The sequence below is a fragment of the Apium graveolens genome, chromosome 6, assembly GCF_009905375.1.
Source record: "Apium graveolens cultivar Ventura chromosome 6, ASM990537v1, whole genome shotgun sequence".
Taxonomy (NCBI): domain Eukaryota; kingdom Viridiplantae; phylum Streptophyta; class Magnoliopsida; order Apiales; family Apiaceae; genus Apium; species Apium graveolens.
This window is the reverse complement of record NC_133652.1, coordinates 11851241-11866843: the sequence shown is the minus strand read 5'-3', so window position 1 is coordinate 11866843 and position 15603 is coordinate 11851241. Positions and strand designations below refer to the sequence as shown.

Sequence of the window (15603 nt, the reverse complement as noted above, 5' to 3'; positions counted from 1 at the left end):
AATTTTATACATTATTTTTGACATATTTTTCAATGCTATTTCAAAGCTTAATTCAACAATATTTTTTTTTCTGAATAAATTTTTTATATTTAAACTTTTATTTAAAAAAAATAAATTTTAAAAAAATATTATGAAATTATATTTTATAGAAGTCTCAAAATACGTGCAAATAGTAAACGTATAAAATCCCACGTCACGGAGGGAGTAAAATTTTACCTAAAAACCAATGAATATGTCGTATAAATTTATGCACAGAATAAATGTATAGCTGTAGGGCGGTAGCTAGGGAGTTTGGTTTCTCTGTTGCAGGCAGTTGGGTATTTTGGTAGAGTGATAAATCAATGCACATGACACTGGAGAAGAAATAACACACTTGCTTGTTGCTAAACGGGTGCTTTTAATTCTACTGTCCCCCTAAATTTAAGTCTCTCACCAGAAAAAAACAGAGTTGGTATTTGATGAAATGAATTCTCAAAGCTTTGAAAACCAAGACACAGACAGGGAATTTACTACTAGTTTGCTAAGAATATCGGTTCCGACCATATCGCCATTTATGATCACCCTGTTTAGCAGTTCCAGGCTTCCATTCCCTGTTTGAACACTCCCGCCTTTTAGTTTACCTTCCTTTTCAGTCGTGTCCCCGGATCATCAATTGTTGTAATCATCTTTTCGCGAATAGGTTACGTGAAATTAACCTGAATACAAGGGTTCATGTGAAATTTCCTGCAGATTGATGGTTTGCCTACAACGGATGAATGTATTTTTTTTAAAGGTTGGGTAAAATAATATTATGAAGAATTCTATAATTGTTGATATAATTCTATAATAAAACTTTAAAATAAACAAATGATGAAAATAAAATGACACTTGTCTTGGATAGATAGAGTGTTACTATTATTTGAATATTCATGTGAATAAAAAATGTAGCCAAAAGAAGAGGACAGGGAGCCCAAGGGACTGAGTTTTTTCCTATTTATATGCAACATAACATTCCACATTTTCCCCCATCATCTTCCTTCACTCACTCACTCACTCACTCATCTTCTTCTTCTTCTTATTTCTCTCTCTCCACATTTGCCTAGTCCAAATCAGTAAGTTATCATCTTGTCTAGCTGCTCACATTCCTCTGTTTTCTCTCCTTTGCCTTTGCTACCTAATTTTTCACTTACATTGTGATTTGTGTACCTAAAATATTAAGTTAAAATATGTAACAAAAAGTCCTACCTAAATATATCACATTTTTTTCAAGTACCAAGATTTCAAGAAAATGTGCTAAATGAATATTTTGCTTGATTTGCAGAAAAATGGGAATGTGTGGAATCTTCTTGGTTAGCTTTCTTGCAATGGCCTCCTCTGTTCTTGGCAATGGCGGTGAAGGTTGGGTGAGTGCTCATGCCACCTTCTATGGTGGTGGTGATGCCTCTGGAACAATGGGTATGTGCACACACACACAAAACACACACACTTAAAGTTCTAAGATTTTCACTCAGCCAAAAAAAGAATCTAAGATTTTCTTGACCTGTTTGGCTAAAATTTCAAAAGTTAACTAATTATGTTGTTGAATCACAGGAGGAGCTTGTGGTTATGGAAATCTTTACAGTCAAGGGTATGGTACAAACACTGCAGCTTTAAGTACAGCTCTGTTCAACAATGGTTTGAGCTGTGGTTCTTGCTATGAGATTAAGTGTGTGGATGACCCAAGATGGTGCTTGCCTGGTTCCATCTTAGTCACAGCTACTAATTTCTGCCCACCAAACAATGCCTTACCAAACAATGCAGGGGGGTGGTGCAACCCTCCTCAGCAGCATTTTGACCTTTCTCAGCCTGTATTTCAGCATATTGCTCAATATAGAGCTGGCATAGTCCCTGTTGCTTACAAAAGGTATAAAATCTTGAAACTTTTGTCAAGATTTATTTACCTTCAGTTTTTGAAAAATACATATTTTGTACTTATGCATCATGTTCAAGCATATCTTTGTGTGGTCACTTTGACAAACTAGATTTGGTGAAAACCCATATTTTCAACTTGGAAATCTGTAAATATTTGGTACAGTATGTGTGTGTGTGTGTTCTTTTAGTTGACATATATGAAATTAATCTTGTTTTTTTTTGTGGGGTAGGGTACCATGCAGGAGGAGAGGTGGTATAAGGTTTCAAATTAATGGACACTCCTACTTCAACTTGGTACTAATAACAAATGTTGGGGGAGCTGGAGATGTTCATGCAGTGTCAATTAAAGGTTCCAGAACAGGATGGCAACCAATGTCAAGAAACTGGGGTCAAAACTGGCAAAGCAACAACAATCTTAATGGACAATCTCTGTCTTTTAAGGTGACAACAAGTGATGGTAGAACTGTGGTCTCAAACAATGTTGCCCCAGCTGGTTGGTCCTTTGGCCAAACATTTAGTGGAGCTCAATTCACCTAGCTAGCCTTAATTGCTTCATTTATTTTGAAGCAACTGCCTATGGTTTTATTCAAGTTTTTTTTAAAACTAATATTGTCACTAGTATTAGTATTGTGACTACTATTGGTACTTTTGGGTAGTATGTTATTATCAGTATATTGTAGCTAGGGTGATATGAGAAGGGCTTATTTTGATAGTCCTTTTTCATAATTGTAAAAGGGTACCCCTGTAAAATGAACTGGGGACCCTTTAAATTTGTGGCCTTGTATTGTTTGTGTGGTTTGAGGTAGAAAATGGCAGTGGTGGACTTACTTTTACAGTTTTACCACCCGCCTAGATTGTATTGTGTGTTTGCTATGCTTGCTTGCGGTCTGATTCACTATTAATGAAAGACAGTTTATTAGTACTCTATTTGCAGTAATAATAAATAGTCTTCTTTTATTATTCTTATTCTGTTGCAAAGTTTGGGCTGCATAACAGCATAACAGACAGTATCTAACAAATTAGTACTTCTGATATGTGTTCAACATTCTCAGGCCCATAATTTTGATTCAGCAAACTTTGGGCTGCAAAACAGCCTAACAGACAGTATCTACAAATAAGTACTTCTGATAAGGCCCATAATTTTGACCCAGGAAACTTAGGGCTGCTTAACAGCCTAACAGGCAGTATCTAACAAATAAGTACTGATGTAAACAACTGAACAAATGTCAGCTAAGTTATGCTACTTAAAGAACACATAAAACAGTAGAAAGAAGGGAACTTTGTATGTGTAAAGTGATGTTTTATATATGATTTTAGAATGTTACAGTTATACAATGTGTACATATCCAGGAGGAGAACTCACATTGTTTATGTGAGTATGATACAGTGGGTAAAAAAAGAAAAATAAATCAAACTAGGTAGCTAGAAGAAATGGCAAGATTTTAGCAACAAAAAGAAAAAGGAAAAATAGAAAAAAAAAGAGAAGAGATGTTTAATTTCGGTTGCCTCAGTTTGGCATCTTCAATGGAAATATGAGTTTTGATCATAGAAAGCATTACCTGTTCTAAAATAACCCAGTTCTGCTATGCAAAACTTTTGCATAGAAGGTGCATGGGTTCTGAATTAACCTTCTCTGAATGCCTAACTATGTTTTGGTTTAGAATCAATCATCTACTATGTAACTAAGAACGTCTTATTTTTTAAAATAATCTCACCTATATTAATGAGAATAGCAAACTTCTAATGAAACAGGGGGATGGCATTACCGATGAAAGAAGACCACTAACAGTCTCACTAGCATCTTGCATGCCTTTCCAAAGTTGTGACCACTTCGTAAGCTGCAGCATCGAGAAGTTCTATATTTGCATGGAAGTAATTCACCCATCAGCCTAGCTGAAACACGAGATGCTTTCACATATATGTACAAGTGACTTGATCATAGTTGGTTTATTAAGCTGGAATGAGGGGCAGCTTTCAAAAGCATATAGTCCAGGTCATTCATCAAATTGTCGTCAGATGAAAATTGGAACTGCAAAACATAAAGGCACATTGCTTATGAGAATTTAAAAATGTTTTACTCAAAGGTCAGGGTTTCAATGGACATATACTTCTCTACCCATAGGAGATAAACATGTTTAAGTATGTTCTTAATCGATCGGCTTCTGAAGCAAAACAAGTTACTATATATCCGCTACTTCTTACGGATCATTCAACATATTTTATCTGAATGTTGTCCAAGAGAAAGGAAACTGCAACAAGCGAACTCTACGATCTTTGAGTTGGAAAGCGGGAGTCTAGGAAAAGTAGTAATTTGTTTCTTTTTATCTTCCATCATAGTAATATGTAGTATTAATTTAGTATCACCAAACAAAAGTTTAAGCAATTTTAAAGGAAGGAAGCCAAAAAATTACGCAATAAAGTGTGGATGTATAAAACTTGCCTGTGGAAATAAGTGCTTTTCAATTGTTTCAGTTCCATAGTTTCCTGCGGTAGTACAATCCCAATTATTGTGAAAGGGATCATAGACAGATCTAGGAACTTCGTATCTGCTATAAGAGAGAGGTTCCAAAGTATTTGCTTGCATATTCATTTGTTCCAGTGGTAGAAAGTCTTGATCATTTAATAAATCAAAGTTGCTTGATGGGTATATTTGTTGTTCATGCACTTGTAAATTGAACTGGTTATTCGGTTGTAAATTTATAGATCCTGTGCTGTCCAACTCGGCTAGAACGTTGCCTTGCTGCCAATCTTTAGTTGTGACTACCCCTTCTCCCATGTTGAGGATATCATTATAGCTCTCAAGGGAGGTACCCACAGAGCTCTCTGGTTCCCTGCAAAGACCCAACATTGTCAAGAGCTAAGCACATATATTAAAGGCTTAAACACAATTTGGCAAGGGTTTAAATTTAAGTGACCAAATTACCTTAGAGGAAACGATGTCAAGTTGTTAGGTGTGATTTGTTGACTGTGACTGTTAGATACCCACTGCAAAGGTCGAAGCTGTTCAAAATCCAAGGTAAAAGATGGGTGCCAATCATCTTGGAACTGCATCAATGACTTAAATTAAGCTAACCAGTCTCATGAATATTTTAACTACATTTTTTTTTCACTTCATAAGATAGTTGAAATGAAATACCTTGTTGAAACATTGTATATCCATTTGCTGTTGCTTCTCAAGGTTCCCCTGATACAAGAAAAATCTCAAGATTTTCATCACAGCATGCTTACAAGCTTTAGGCACCCTTTAGTTATTATCAAGCCCTAATGAAGAGCCTCACTATTATGTAAGAAAATTGTCTATGCCGCATCACATCCATAATTTGATAGTTTTCTTTACATGTAAGATTAAAATGAAATAAGAGAACGTTATGCTATCCACATGCCTCCAGAAAATGAAATACTAGCTTAAAGAGTCACTCACGCAACATGCGATGGAAGACATTCATTTATAAAATGTATAAAGTTCAGGGCAGAATGGTAGTTAATCTGTTTCTTTTTAGGCATTCTGACTCCTAATTCCAGAATTTTAATTCAATCTATCATTTTTTGTGAGCTCAAGCTGGACAGATATCACAGAATCTTCTGCTGAACAATTTCAAGATAAGCCCCACACCACATTGTAGGACAATGGCCATTCAACCCTTGTTTTCTCTCCATGTTTGGTTTTGATGAATGAATCGGGAGGCAATAAAATGAAGTTTGTACTATTTAAGGGGTAGATGTTTATAATTTTATTCCTTCATTCCATTCCCAACAATATTATATTACTCGTATCCCCAATTTGGGAAGGAAGCGCCCAACTCATTTTCTTTACATTTCATCGAGAATTTGCAAGCCCTCATTTCATTCCACTCTTCCGGTCTTTCCTCCTACAAGTATCGTTTCTCCTTTAATGTTGTTCACAATTTCTTGTTTCAATATATTCTCCACAACCATACGGAGCATCACGATAAAATCTATCAAGCAAGTCGACACTCAGTTTCTTAATCATCAATGTTACATTGTTTCAATGTAGCAGTAAAGAATAACAAACTAATTAACAAAACCTAGGTTTTTCTCATAACTACACTCGATACAAGCAATACCTTTCGTGTCTGAAGTTGATCAAGGGAATTACGAAGAGAGAGTTCCATTTGTCCCAGATTTTCTATGCTGTCCATGGTATCAATACTAGTCCAGTTACTGCAGAATACATTTAATAACAAAATAAATACTGTTGTTTATAGGTTTACAAAGCATATCAGTTCTACAGGGGTGTTTCATCGATTAAAACACCCTCAAACCAAAGAGGATGATGCAATTATTGAAGTACATGCAACTATGCATGCGACATACAGAAAGGTTTACTCAATTAAATTCCTGGAAATGCCCACCTCAATTTCTTCTGAGTTTGGGTAAGTTGAATATGCAAAGCCTCTGCCTGGGATCTCAAATCCTGTCCAAAACAAGGATGATAGAGTAAGCCTCAAGATAGCAATAACTAACTAGTATTGAATACTTCAAAATAAGTGTTAGATTCATACCTCTACGGATATGTAACTGCAACATAAGAGAAAAAGAGATTACTAAGGTAATAAAGAGCACTAACGAAAATGCTGAAGATTTTACTTGATAAAAGTACTTTGCACTTACTTCGGACCCAAAAAATCTTGAATTTGCACATCATGATTAGACTTCTTAAATGTTTTCTTCAACGCCTAAATTCTCAAAATAGAAAGTAATAATTCTAAAAATAAGATCGAGAGAATAGATGATATGTTTGTTTGCTTCATTAACTAAAGTCTAAAACTAATTAGAAATATAGTTGTAGAATATTGGCATACTTCAAGGCTTTCCAGTTTCCTGTTCAAGTTGAACCAGCAGTAACACAGAATTAGTTCTGGTGTCACAGACATTGAGTTATTATAAGCAACTTTTTGGAGTAAGATTATCAAAGATACCTTCTTGCCCTCTCTTGTGGTGTGTGGAGTGAATACCTCTCTATAATCTTTTCGATACTACTGACAAAGATAAGAGAGAATTGCGTTAAAAATAAAAAAATGAAAGAGGAAACCATATGGTGTTCAAAGAAATGACAATGTAGCTACTTATCAAAACATTGAAAACTGATGTAATTGATGATTGCTAAATTTCAAATATTAAGAGTACTATGCATAGATGATACAACCAGAATGATTCATGATATTTAAGATTAAAGAAAACATGCCTAGCAACATAACTGATATCTAAACTCGTGCAATTGGCGATTAACAAGACAAGAATAGTTCAAGAATACCTGCGCGGTCCTTTATATACAGAAGGTTTCCCACTAGGTGAAAACATGAGAAGAACAAGATCAATGTCACATAGAATAGCCAATTCCTTAGCCTTTTTAGTTAACCCATTCTTCCGTTTCGAATAAGTCGATTGGCGGCCTGTACTATTCTCCAGCTTTTGAATCTTTAACTTGACCCGCCCCATTCTGCATTTCCATTACCAAACTGTTACTCATTTCACATTCTCTTGTGATTGCCATATGCCTCCAAAGTTTTTCAAACAATCGAATAGCATATATTTGCTAGAATTTTTAAAACAATTTCCTAGCATTGAAACCTAACAGAAATCATTTCCCCCCTAACAAGTCGTGGATAATTCACATTACATTATAATCTCACAACTATTTAAATTTCTGCAATTAACCGTTATCTAGTAAAAAAAGAACTTTTCAAGTAATGATCAAATACACATTCCAACAAAAAGTCTGTGGAGTAGGTCATTGCGGAAGGTCAAGAGTTCGAGTTAAGAATACGGCTCGTGTGTGCGTAATTAATTAGCAAAGAAAAAATGCATTAGAAATAAAGAGAAGTAAGGGGGAATTACCCAGAAGAAGAAAAGGGAAAGGTTGGATCGAAGAAGAAAATCAAAGTCCAACCTTCAGAAACGCGGGACAAGTGAATTGGCGCCATAATACACAACCCCTTTTAAGACAGATTTGTTTGCATGTATGTCGCTCTCCTTCAGACCGTGGGAGAAGAGACAAACTCGGACACTCTTTTAGAACGAAATTTTAGGAACTTTGTCTGAAACTAATTAATCATCCCATTTTCTTTTTTTCATAAATTTTAATTCTACTATATTCTAGAATTAAGAGTTTTTGTTTTTGCCTAAATAATTTAGAGTTTAGATATTCGTGTAATAATTATGTAATTTGGATTAAATTGAATTATGCATCTATATGAATCAAATATTACAGTAAGAATTAGATAGAACATATTTTAATACAATTTATTTAATATCTGTGATGAAATAAAATTAAAAATAAACGTTGTAAAAACAAAATACATTGGCTGAACATATATTAGGCACAAGAATTAGACATAAAATTACTCAAAACAAAGAAAAATTGTATGCCGACTGAAATTAAGCTCGGGGTTACATTTTAAGAGATACTTATTTAGTAAGTTGCTCATAACTCATAAGTCATATCTAGTCTTGTATAATACTAGTATATTATTTTTTACTTTCTGTCAAATTTTGAATCTTTAGGCTAATTGATATTTAGTTTCCTGCTTTGTGGGTTTGCAGATCACTTCAAACTTATTAATTTTCGTTTCTGTACATTATGTTACCGAATTGATCAATTTTCCTAAGAAAAGGAAATGTCTTTAGTGTATTTTAATCCGGATGAGTCACAAGAACAATACAAATTACAAATAGGAGACGTAATTAAACATGTGAACAATTATATTTGTCACTAGGATAGGATCTGATCGTGATCGGCCTTCCGTCACACGTTTATCACCACATGTCCACAACAAAGATTACAGATTATAGATTCAAAGTTGTAGCGTTTTGTATTGTTCTTTTTTATCACTTTTGTTTTAAAAAGTAAATATCACACTTTGGCTACACTTATTAGTTGCATAGAGTACTAGAATGAAATATGAAAGGATTCGTAAAAGAAATGGCAGATTTATTCACTCTATCAGTAACCGTTTAGCTTTCTGCATGCAAATCACTTGCTTGCGAGCAGTGTTCCAGAAATCGCTACCTTCGAGAGATTAATCGACAAGTCGGAGATTAATCGGACCGATTAATCGGAACATTAATCGGAACATTAATCGGAAGAATATAAATATTATTTTTATTTTTTATAATTATATAATGATTAATATGTAAAATATTTGTATGAAAAAAGAAATTAGAATGGTATTAAACAATATCTACACATTTGACAATCATTATGTACTAATTATTGAGTTTATAATATTAAATATATTTTAATTCACACTTTTAAACTAATTACAATATGTCATTTTTATATTTTAAGTGAGAAAATAAATATATTAGATTATTTGTTACTTATTACCAATACTTTATATCAGAATTTGACATGATATTGCGTGAAACCATAAATCCCTGTGAGTGAATGTAATTGTTAATCTTATTATTCACGAGCGCTTGATCTGCTTAAGTGATCATCATCCTTGAACTGTAAGACTACAAGTTACAGAAGTGAATACCAACACATCAATTCAAAGAGCTTAGACGTTGACTGGCACGCTTACTAATATCACACGAACTTATTAGGAGTATTTAAGAGCATTTGTTCAATGGTACAACAAGAATCTCTTTGTTTCTTCCCTACCTTTATTCCTCTTATCTTCCATTCTGTATCTATCTACGTCAACATTTGTTCAAAGCAGAAAAGTAACTGATACAAGTTGAGAATGTAATGCCAGAGGAGCAGCTCATTCACTTATTAGATTCAGCACTTTCTCCAGAATAAAGTCCTGCCAGATCTTCTTTAAATAGTAATCTGACTGTGATTTATGACCATGTAAATAAAGAAGTTAAAAGCGCTTTACAAGCGAGCCTTTAGAAATATCTAACACCCTTTAACCCCTCAATATTGCACAATATGAATGTTCAATTCTATTTATGTGGTCTCCTGGAAGTTAAATGACCTAGACATGGCTGCAGGATTTGCTTGCAGCACCTGAGATGTATCCATTTTGTGATTCTTCTCGGTGGCTCTAGGCAAGAAGCCCTTAAACAGGCTAGCCCCGGTGCCTGAATTAGTATCATCAGTCTTGATTCCTGAGGGTGACCATATAGAGCACTTTACAGCTTCATTTGGTTCAATACTCCTCAAGGTCTTGGGAACCAGCACGTCTCTTGCAGGATCCTTTTTGTGAAAGCGATCTCCTATTCCTGGTTTTGATGGTCGTAGCATGCTTCCATCCCTGGTGTGTTTTCCTAGTGTCTGAGAATTAGGACTAAAAGAGGTAGGGTGGTTTGGTGATGATGGTTGTGGGGATAGATATGGCATGTTCCAAGCATTCGGTACCATGCAACCCCAATAGGGTGGTGTCGGATAAAATGGTATTGGATATCCTGAAGGACCAATAGCAGGTGGAGTTTGAGGTCTCCAGTGAACAGCATTATTCCATGGATATGGCCAAGGAGGCATAGGAAAGCAAGGCACACGAGGAGTTGATCCCTGCATATTGTTTGTTAATACTGATTCAGGACCACTGCTGACTCCCTTGTCCATTGGATTTGGAACTGTGCTAGAAGATCCACACGAAATAACATCTTCATTTTCTTCATCTCTATAAGTTACTGGATTTCCTTGTTCCTGACCATTAAATCCAATTCTGACACAGTTTTGTGATTTATCAGCAACGTAAAATGAAGAGGGTTCATAAAGTGCTGAGTCAAATGTTAGGATGCTGCCAGGGGGATGATGGATCTCATTTGCAGCATCAGCCCTAGCTGCTTGGCCTGCTTCTGAAACGAATATATGGCGATAATATGAAGCTGCAGGGCTTTTGTTCTTACGACGACCAGAACCAACAGGCACATTTCTCATCGTACCTCCAGCTGTCCAGTATCTTTGACAGCCTTTGCAGAAATGACGAGGCTGACTAATATTGTAATTGTTGTAGTAACAGAACTTTGTGTCCATGCTACTGCATCTAGGACAAGGGAGTAATTTGTCAGGCTTTGTCAGTGTCTTTCCATCAGAGTTGTTCAAGTCACTTTCATCTTCTTTATTACCTGTTTCGAGTGAAGAGGCTTCTTTGTCTGCATGGGGTGTTTTAGGTTCTTTACTCATCCCTGATGACGTTTCGTGGCCTATCAACTCCTCTGCAGAACTATCGGGTGTTCCGGGGTCCTCATTTACCAACTCAATATTTTGTTCTCGTTGTTCTTTAGTTTTCATGAATTCTCCTTCTAAAGGTATTGGAGTTTTTTGAGTTGGATCCTGAATGGGAAACCAAGATGAAAAGTGGGAACGTAAAACAGAGATAAAACAAACATCTAGTTGAGCTAACTATTGATTATTATCTATAACTGGTTTTCCGATAAGCTACACTACAACTGGAATTTTTATGAAAAAACAAATAATTAAAAAATTCTAGCAGCCAAAATATGTAGAAGTTCAGTTCTAGCAACCCCTGATTTGGACACTTGAGGAGAAAACACAAAAGGTAGTTAACAGAAAGTTAGAAGATACTGACATCCTAGAGAAGGAAATTTTATTAATACTTCTTCTGGTTTTGATGTTTGCATATTATATCAATTCCTACAAAGACTGCTGGCTAAGGTATCATGTTTTCTGGAAGTTGTGGGGCATATTGGACTTTCAGCTATCATGTGATACAGGGATGGACAGGAAATTAAATAATGCTCCTAATAAGAATTAGCTGGATCTGTATGATAAATAGCAAAATTGAGACTTGTAGTATATAAAGTAGTAGGGTGTCCGTCCACATCCATCGATGGTAGGCAAAAACCATCTATCAGCGGAGAATTTATGTGGATAGCAAGAACCCTAAAACCAATAACTTTTCCGCAGATAGAGGGACGTAGCCCCCTTGTATTCATATTAATTTTCCGTATTAAGGCTATCCGTGGAATTTTCCGTGGACAGAAGCTAGTTAGGGTCCCGGACCCTAAAAAGTATATGGTTCAGCTTGAGTTGTTTATGACTGACTTATGGAGCATGACTTCAGGAAATGTTATTTCCAGACCACATTTTTTATTTCTGGAGCAAAAGTGTGTGAAAAGACCAAATTATCCTTCCATTGATTTTTTTTGTTTCAGGTCATTTTATGTGAATGCATGGGGGGCAGTTTTCTCTTTTTACCCTCTGTTTGCTCTGGGAGTAAAAAAGAGCTTCGGAAATAACATTTTCCCTTATAAAGTATATTTTTACACCTGGAGAAGTCTACAATGTTTCCCATACAAAACATGTGGCCTTCCTAAATGAGAAGCAAATGAGCTGGTCCCCAAATCGAAAGTTCACACTAAAGAGACACACACACAGTTGATCAATCTAGGTGCAAAATACAAGCATGACATATTTTGTCCTGTAATTCGTAACAAGTCGATTATAATGAAATAGTACACTAATTTTCAATCTTTTTTAACAGGCCGATTGAAATTTGAAGTTTTAAAACCCCTGACAAACTGGTTGATTTCAGAAATCCAAAATAATTTCTGTAGTGCATGAGATGTCTTGCAATTTGTTCCCCGTTTACCGCGCTACGTAAAAAAACTTGTAGGCAATTGTATGTTCAAGAAGACAAAGCAAGTATAGTACCTTAAAGGTGGTAGAAGAGCTGATGAGCTTATGAGTAGCATCAGACATCTGAATGGTCTTCCCAAATAACATAATACTAGGATCCTTAAATTCTGACATATCTTTCTTGAACTCTGTGTAATGCTTTCTACTTGTGGCAAGAAAATAGGAGCCAGGAAAATGTATATGAAAGAAAAGTTTATATTTTTTTTTGAGGAGAGTTGCTTGTAGTTATTGTTAGTTTGGTTTGCAGCAGCAGTAGTAAGCAAAAGGAATAGGGAAACATGACATCTCAGCAAAGGTGAAGGGATTTCTAGCCACAAGTCTAGTGTTTGGTGTCCTTTTTTAGCAGATCTTTCTTTCTTTATGAGTTTTTGTGCTTTCATTTTTTGATTCGATTCTCCCTTTTTCCTTTTCTAGTGGCTCTTCTTCTCCCTTCTTCTTTTCCCTTTTTCTCTTTTTTTTTATACTTGCTTTAAAGAGTTGGGATTAATTATCAAAGTAGTCATATATATATATATATCATTTAAATCACTCAAATTCATAATAAATATTAAATATATAATTTCAAATATATACTGTAGAAGTAATATATTACTAAATTTCACACATTTTTATTAAATGTTACCCTAACCAAAAAAAATAATAAACTCTAGTATTTAAGATAATATTTCTTGATTTTATAAAGCATAATATACTAATTATTTTTAGTTAAATAAAATAAAATACCTATATTTAGAAATAAATAGTAGGAATATTCTTTAAAATCTAAATATATTATCTAAAATAATATAATTAATAACTTTTCATTTGGTTGGAGTAGTATTTAAGAAAAATGTATAGAATTTCATAAAAACGAGTTTTAATTCTCGATTAGATATTTAGAGATATCTATTTGATATTTATCTTGATTTCAATAACTCAAATGATACCCGTTGGAATTAATGATAAAATGATATGCCCAACACTTGAGTGAACACTTTCTAATCACAAAAAATTCCTCAAGTTTGTGTTAGGCTAATCTCATTGGGTTTTACTAACATTTTTTAAATAATTAAGGTTAATTGTTAAATTCAGGGCATTTTTTAAAAATTTAGAGCACAGAGAGGTGAGAAATTAAATTGCTCTTCCTCAATACACATCAATAACCCTAATAAAAATAATATGAGGGTAATTTAGTCTTTTCAGACACTTCTGCTCTGGATTTTATAAAATTGCTCAGGATTTTACACTTCCCCCATTAAGAAATACTCATTTGAATAATCGGATAACCGGATCATTTGAATTAATTTCGGATCATAATCATTTTTGGATTATGATATATTTAAAGATAATTTGGATCGAATGTAATTCAGTTCGGGTCTAACTCAGATTAAAATCGAATAAAATTCGGATTAAGATCGTACAAAATTCGGTTTGAATTAAATTTAAATCGGATATTTTTGGATAATAATTTATTTAGTTTTTGAATTTTTGAGATTTAAAAAATATTCTTTTATCAAATGTAGTATTTTTAATATAATATAATATAATTTTACAAAAAAATATGATTTAAAGATTATACTATCATAAATATAAAATTATTTTAAGTATGAATTTTGTTTACTTCGGGTCATATTCGGTTCAGATAATTTATTATTCAATTTTGATTGGTTACAAGTTATAATCAGATATAGTATTTCAGATTATTTTCGGTTAAAATTTTGGTTCAGGTAATTTTCGGATCAATTTAAATTAGATTTTGAATAATTATCAAATTAAATAATTTGAATTTCGGATCGAATCTCGATTTCATGAATATCATTTCGATTATTTAGGCCAGACCCATTTTGCATCGGGTCATTTTCCTGTTGCCGGGTAACATTTTTTTGACAAGCTAAAAAAAATAAAAGCTTCCCGATAAATTATGGGTCCTAGTAGGGCTGTACAGGTATTCTGCTCAATCGCAATCGCACAAATCGTTGGCACCGCTCTTTGCGGAAAAACACAAAATGAAGATTAAATGTGAATTGAAATTGCAGGAACCGCATATTCGTGAATTGACTGCGGATTTATTTTTAAATAATTGTAAAAGCCGAACCGCGACCGCAAACCGCTATATATATATCTAATATATCATCAAACGCAGAAACAACCATTATATAATAATTAAAAAATAAAGAGCTTGGGGATTTGGGATATAATATATATTATCGAACACACAAACAACCATATATAATTTGCAGTAACCCCTGGTATTGTAATATATTTATTTTTATAAATTTCTAAAATTAGATAAGTATAATAGTAATGAACAATTTTTATTTGTCATTTATCTTACAAGTTGATGGTTGAATCACAAATCGATCCTCATCAACTGTAGCCGGACGGTTAAAAAAATCACGATTAACCACAATCATAAATACGATCGATGTTGGAGATTTAGGAAACCATTATATATGATTCGATGCACCTGCCGTTATTGTATAACCAACTCATGTTGAGCCGACATGTGTCCACGAAAATTCCACTACTGGTCGACTGCCGTGTTATTATTTTATTAGTAGTATAAAATCTTATAAAAAGTAGGAAGAAGATTCTGAAATTAAGGGGGAGATTTATCCTCGTCATTGTTCGATACGTGTAATTATACCTATTTTTCATAATAAAGTCTATGATTCAATTAAGACAATTCAGGCCCAAAGTGATTTTATAAACTCTGAAAACGGTTAAGGTTATCACAGCCACCCACATTGTCAAATTTAGATTTTATTAATTTATTAAGATTATTAATTAAATTATTATGTTAGATATATATGGTCATTATGATATTTATGTATTAAAAATATTAATTATTATTAATTTATTAACTATTAATAAAAGTTGAAATTATTTGATATTTTAAATGTTTATTAAATAGGGCTACTCGCTCAACTTCTCATTTTCTTATATATTATAGTTAGGTAATTATCAAAATTTATCAATTTTTTAGGTAATAAATTAAAAATATAAAAGGGGTTAGTAATTCATTGGATTTTATAAATATTTAGGTAATAACTTAGAAAAATATAACTGTGGACCCATTTAAAATTTTAAATTCATAGGATTTTATAATTTTGAAAAAAAATGAATTATAAAGAATTGGATGATGCTTCCTGAAATAA

At 33.6% G+C, this 15603-nt stretch overlaps 3 protein-coding genes across 4 annotated transcripts; 1 reads left to right on the top strand and 2 right to left on the bottom strand.

The window, feature by feature from the left end:
* Positions 1 to 938: 938 nt before the first annotated feature.
* Positions 939 to 2812, top strand: LOC141666445 (expansin-A1). Its single transcript, XM_074472448.1, has 4 exons — positions 939 to 1091; positions 1301 to 1434; positions 1570 to 1882; positions 2121 to 2812. The coding sequence occupies exons 2-4, from the start codon at positions 1305 to 1307 to the stop codon at positions 2425 to 2427; spliced, it is 750 nt and encodes a 249-aa protein (XP_074328549.1). The 5' UTR covers positions 939 to 1091; positions 1301 to 1304; the 3' UTR covers positions 2428 to 2812.
* A 548-nt stretch (positions 2813 to 3360) lies between these two features.
* LOC141666444 (agamous-like MADS-box protein AGL30) lies at positions 3361 to 7901 on the bottom strand. Of its 2 annotated transcripts, none has more exons than XM_074472445.1 (12): positions 7750 to 7901; positions 7166 to 7351; positions 6831 to 6890; positions 6714 to 6732; positions 6523 to 6587; positions 6414 to 6429; positions 6264 to 6325; positions 5976 to 6072; positions 5027 to 5074; positions 4814 to 4935; positions 4331 to 4721; positions 3361 to 3919 (listed from the first exon to the last, which is right to left on the bottom strand). In XM_074472445.1, the coding sequence occupies exons 1-12, from the start codon at positions 7833 to 7835 to the stop codon at positions 3827 to 3829; spliced, it is 1245 nt and encodes a 414-aa protein (XP_074328546.1). In that variant the 5' UTR covers positions 7836 to 7901; the 3' UTR covers positions 3361 to 3826. The 2 variants fall into 2 exon arrangements, with proteins under 2 accessions (XP_074328546.1, XP_074328548.1); XM_074472447.1 differs by having other exon boundaries at positions 6831 to 6887.
* A 1596-nt stretch (positions 7902 to 9497) lies between these two features.
* On the bottom strand, positions 9498 to 12726 carry LOC141667621 (cyclic dof factor 1). The gene is made up of 2 exons (XM_074474175.1): positions 12482 to 12726; positions 9498 to 11140 (listed from the first exon to the last, which is right to left on the bottom strand). The coding sequence occupies exons 1-2, from the start codon at positions 12578 to 12580 to the stop codon at positions 9809 to 9811; spliced, it is 1431 nt and encodes a 476-aa protein (XP_074330276.1). The 5' UTR covers positions 12581 to 12726; the 3' UTR covers positions 9498 to 9808.
* Positions 12727 to 15603: the final 2877 nt, after the last annotated feature.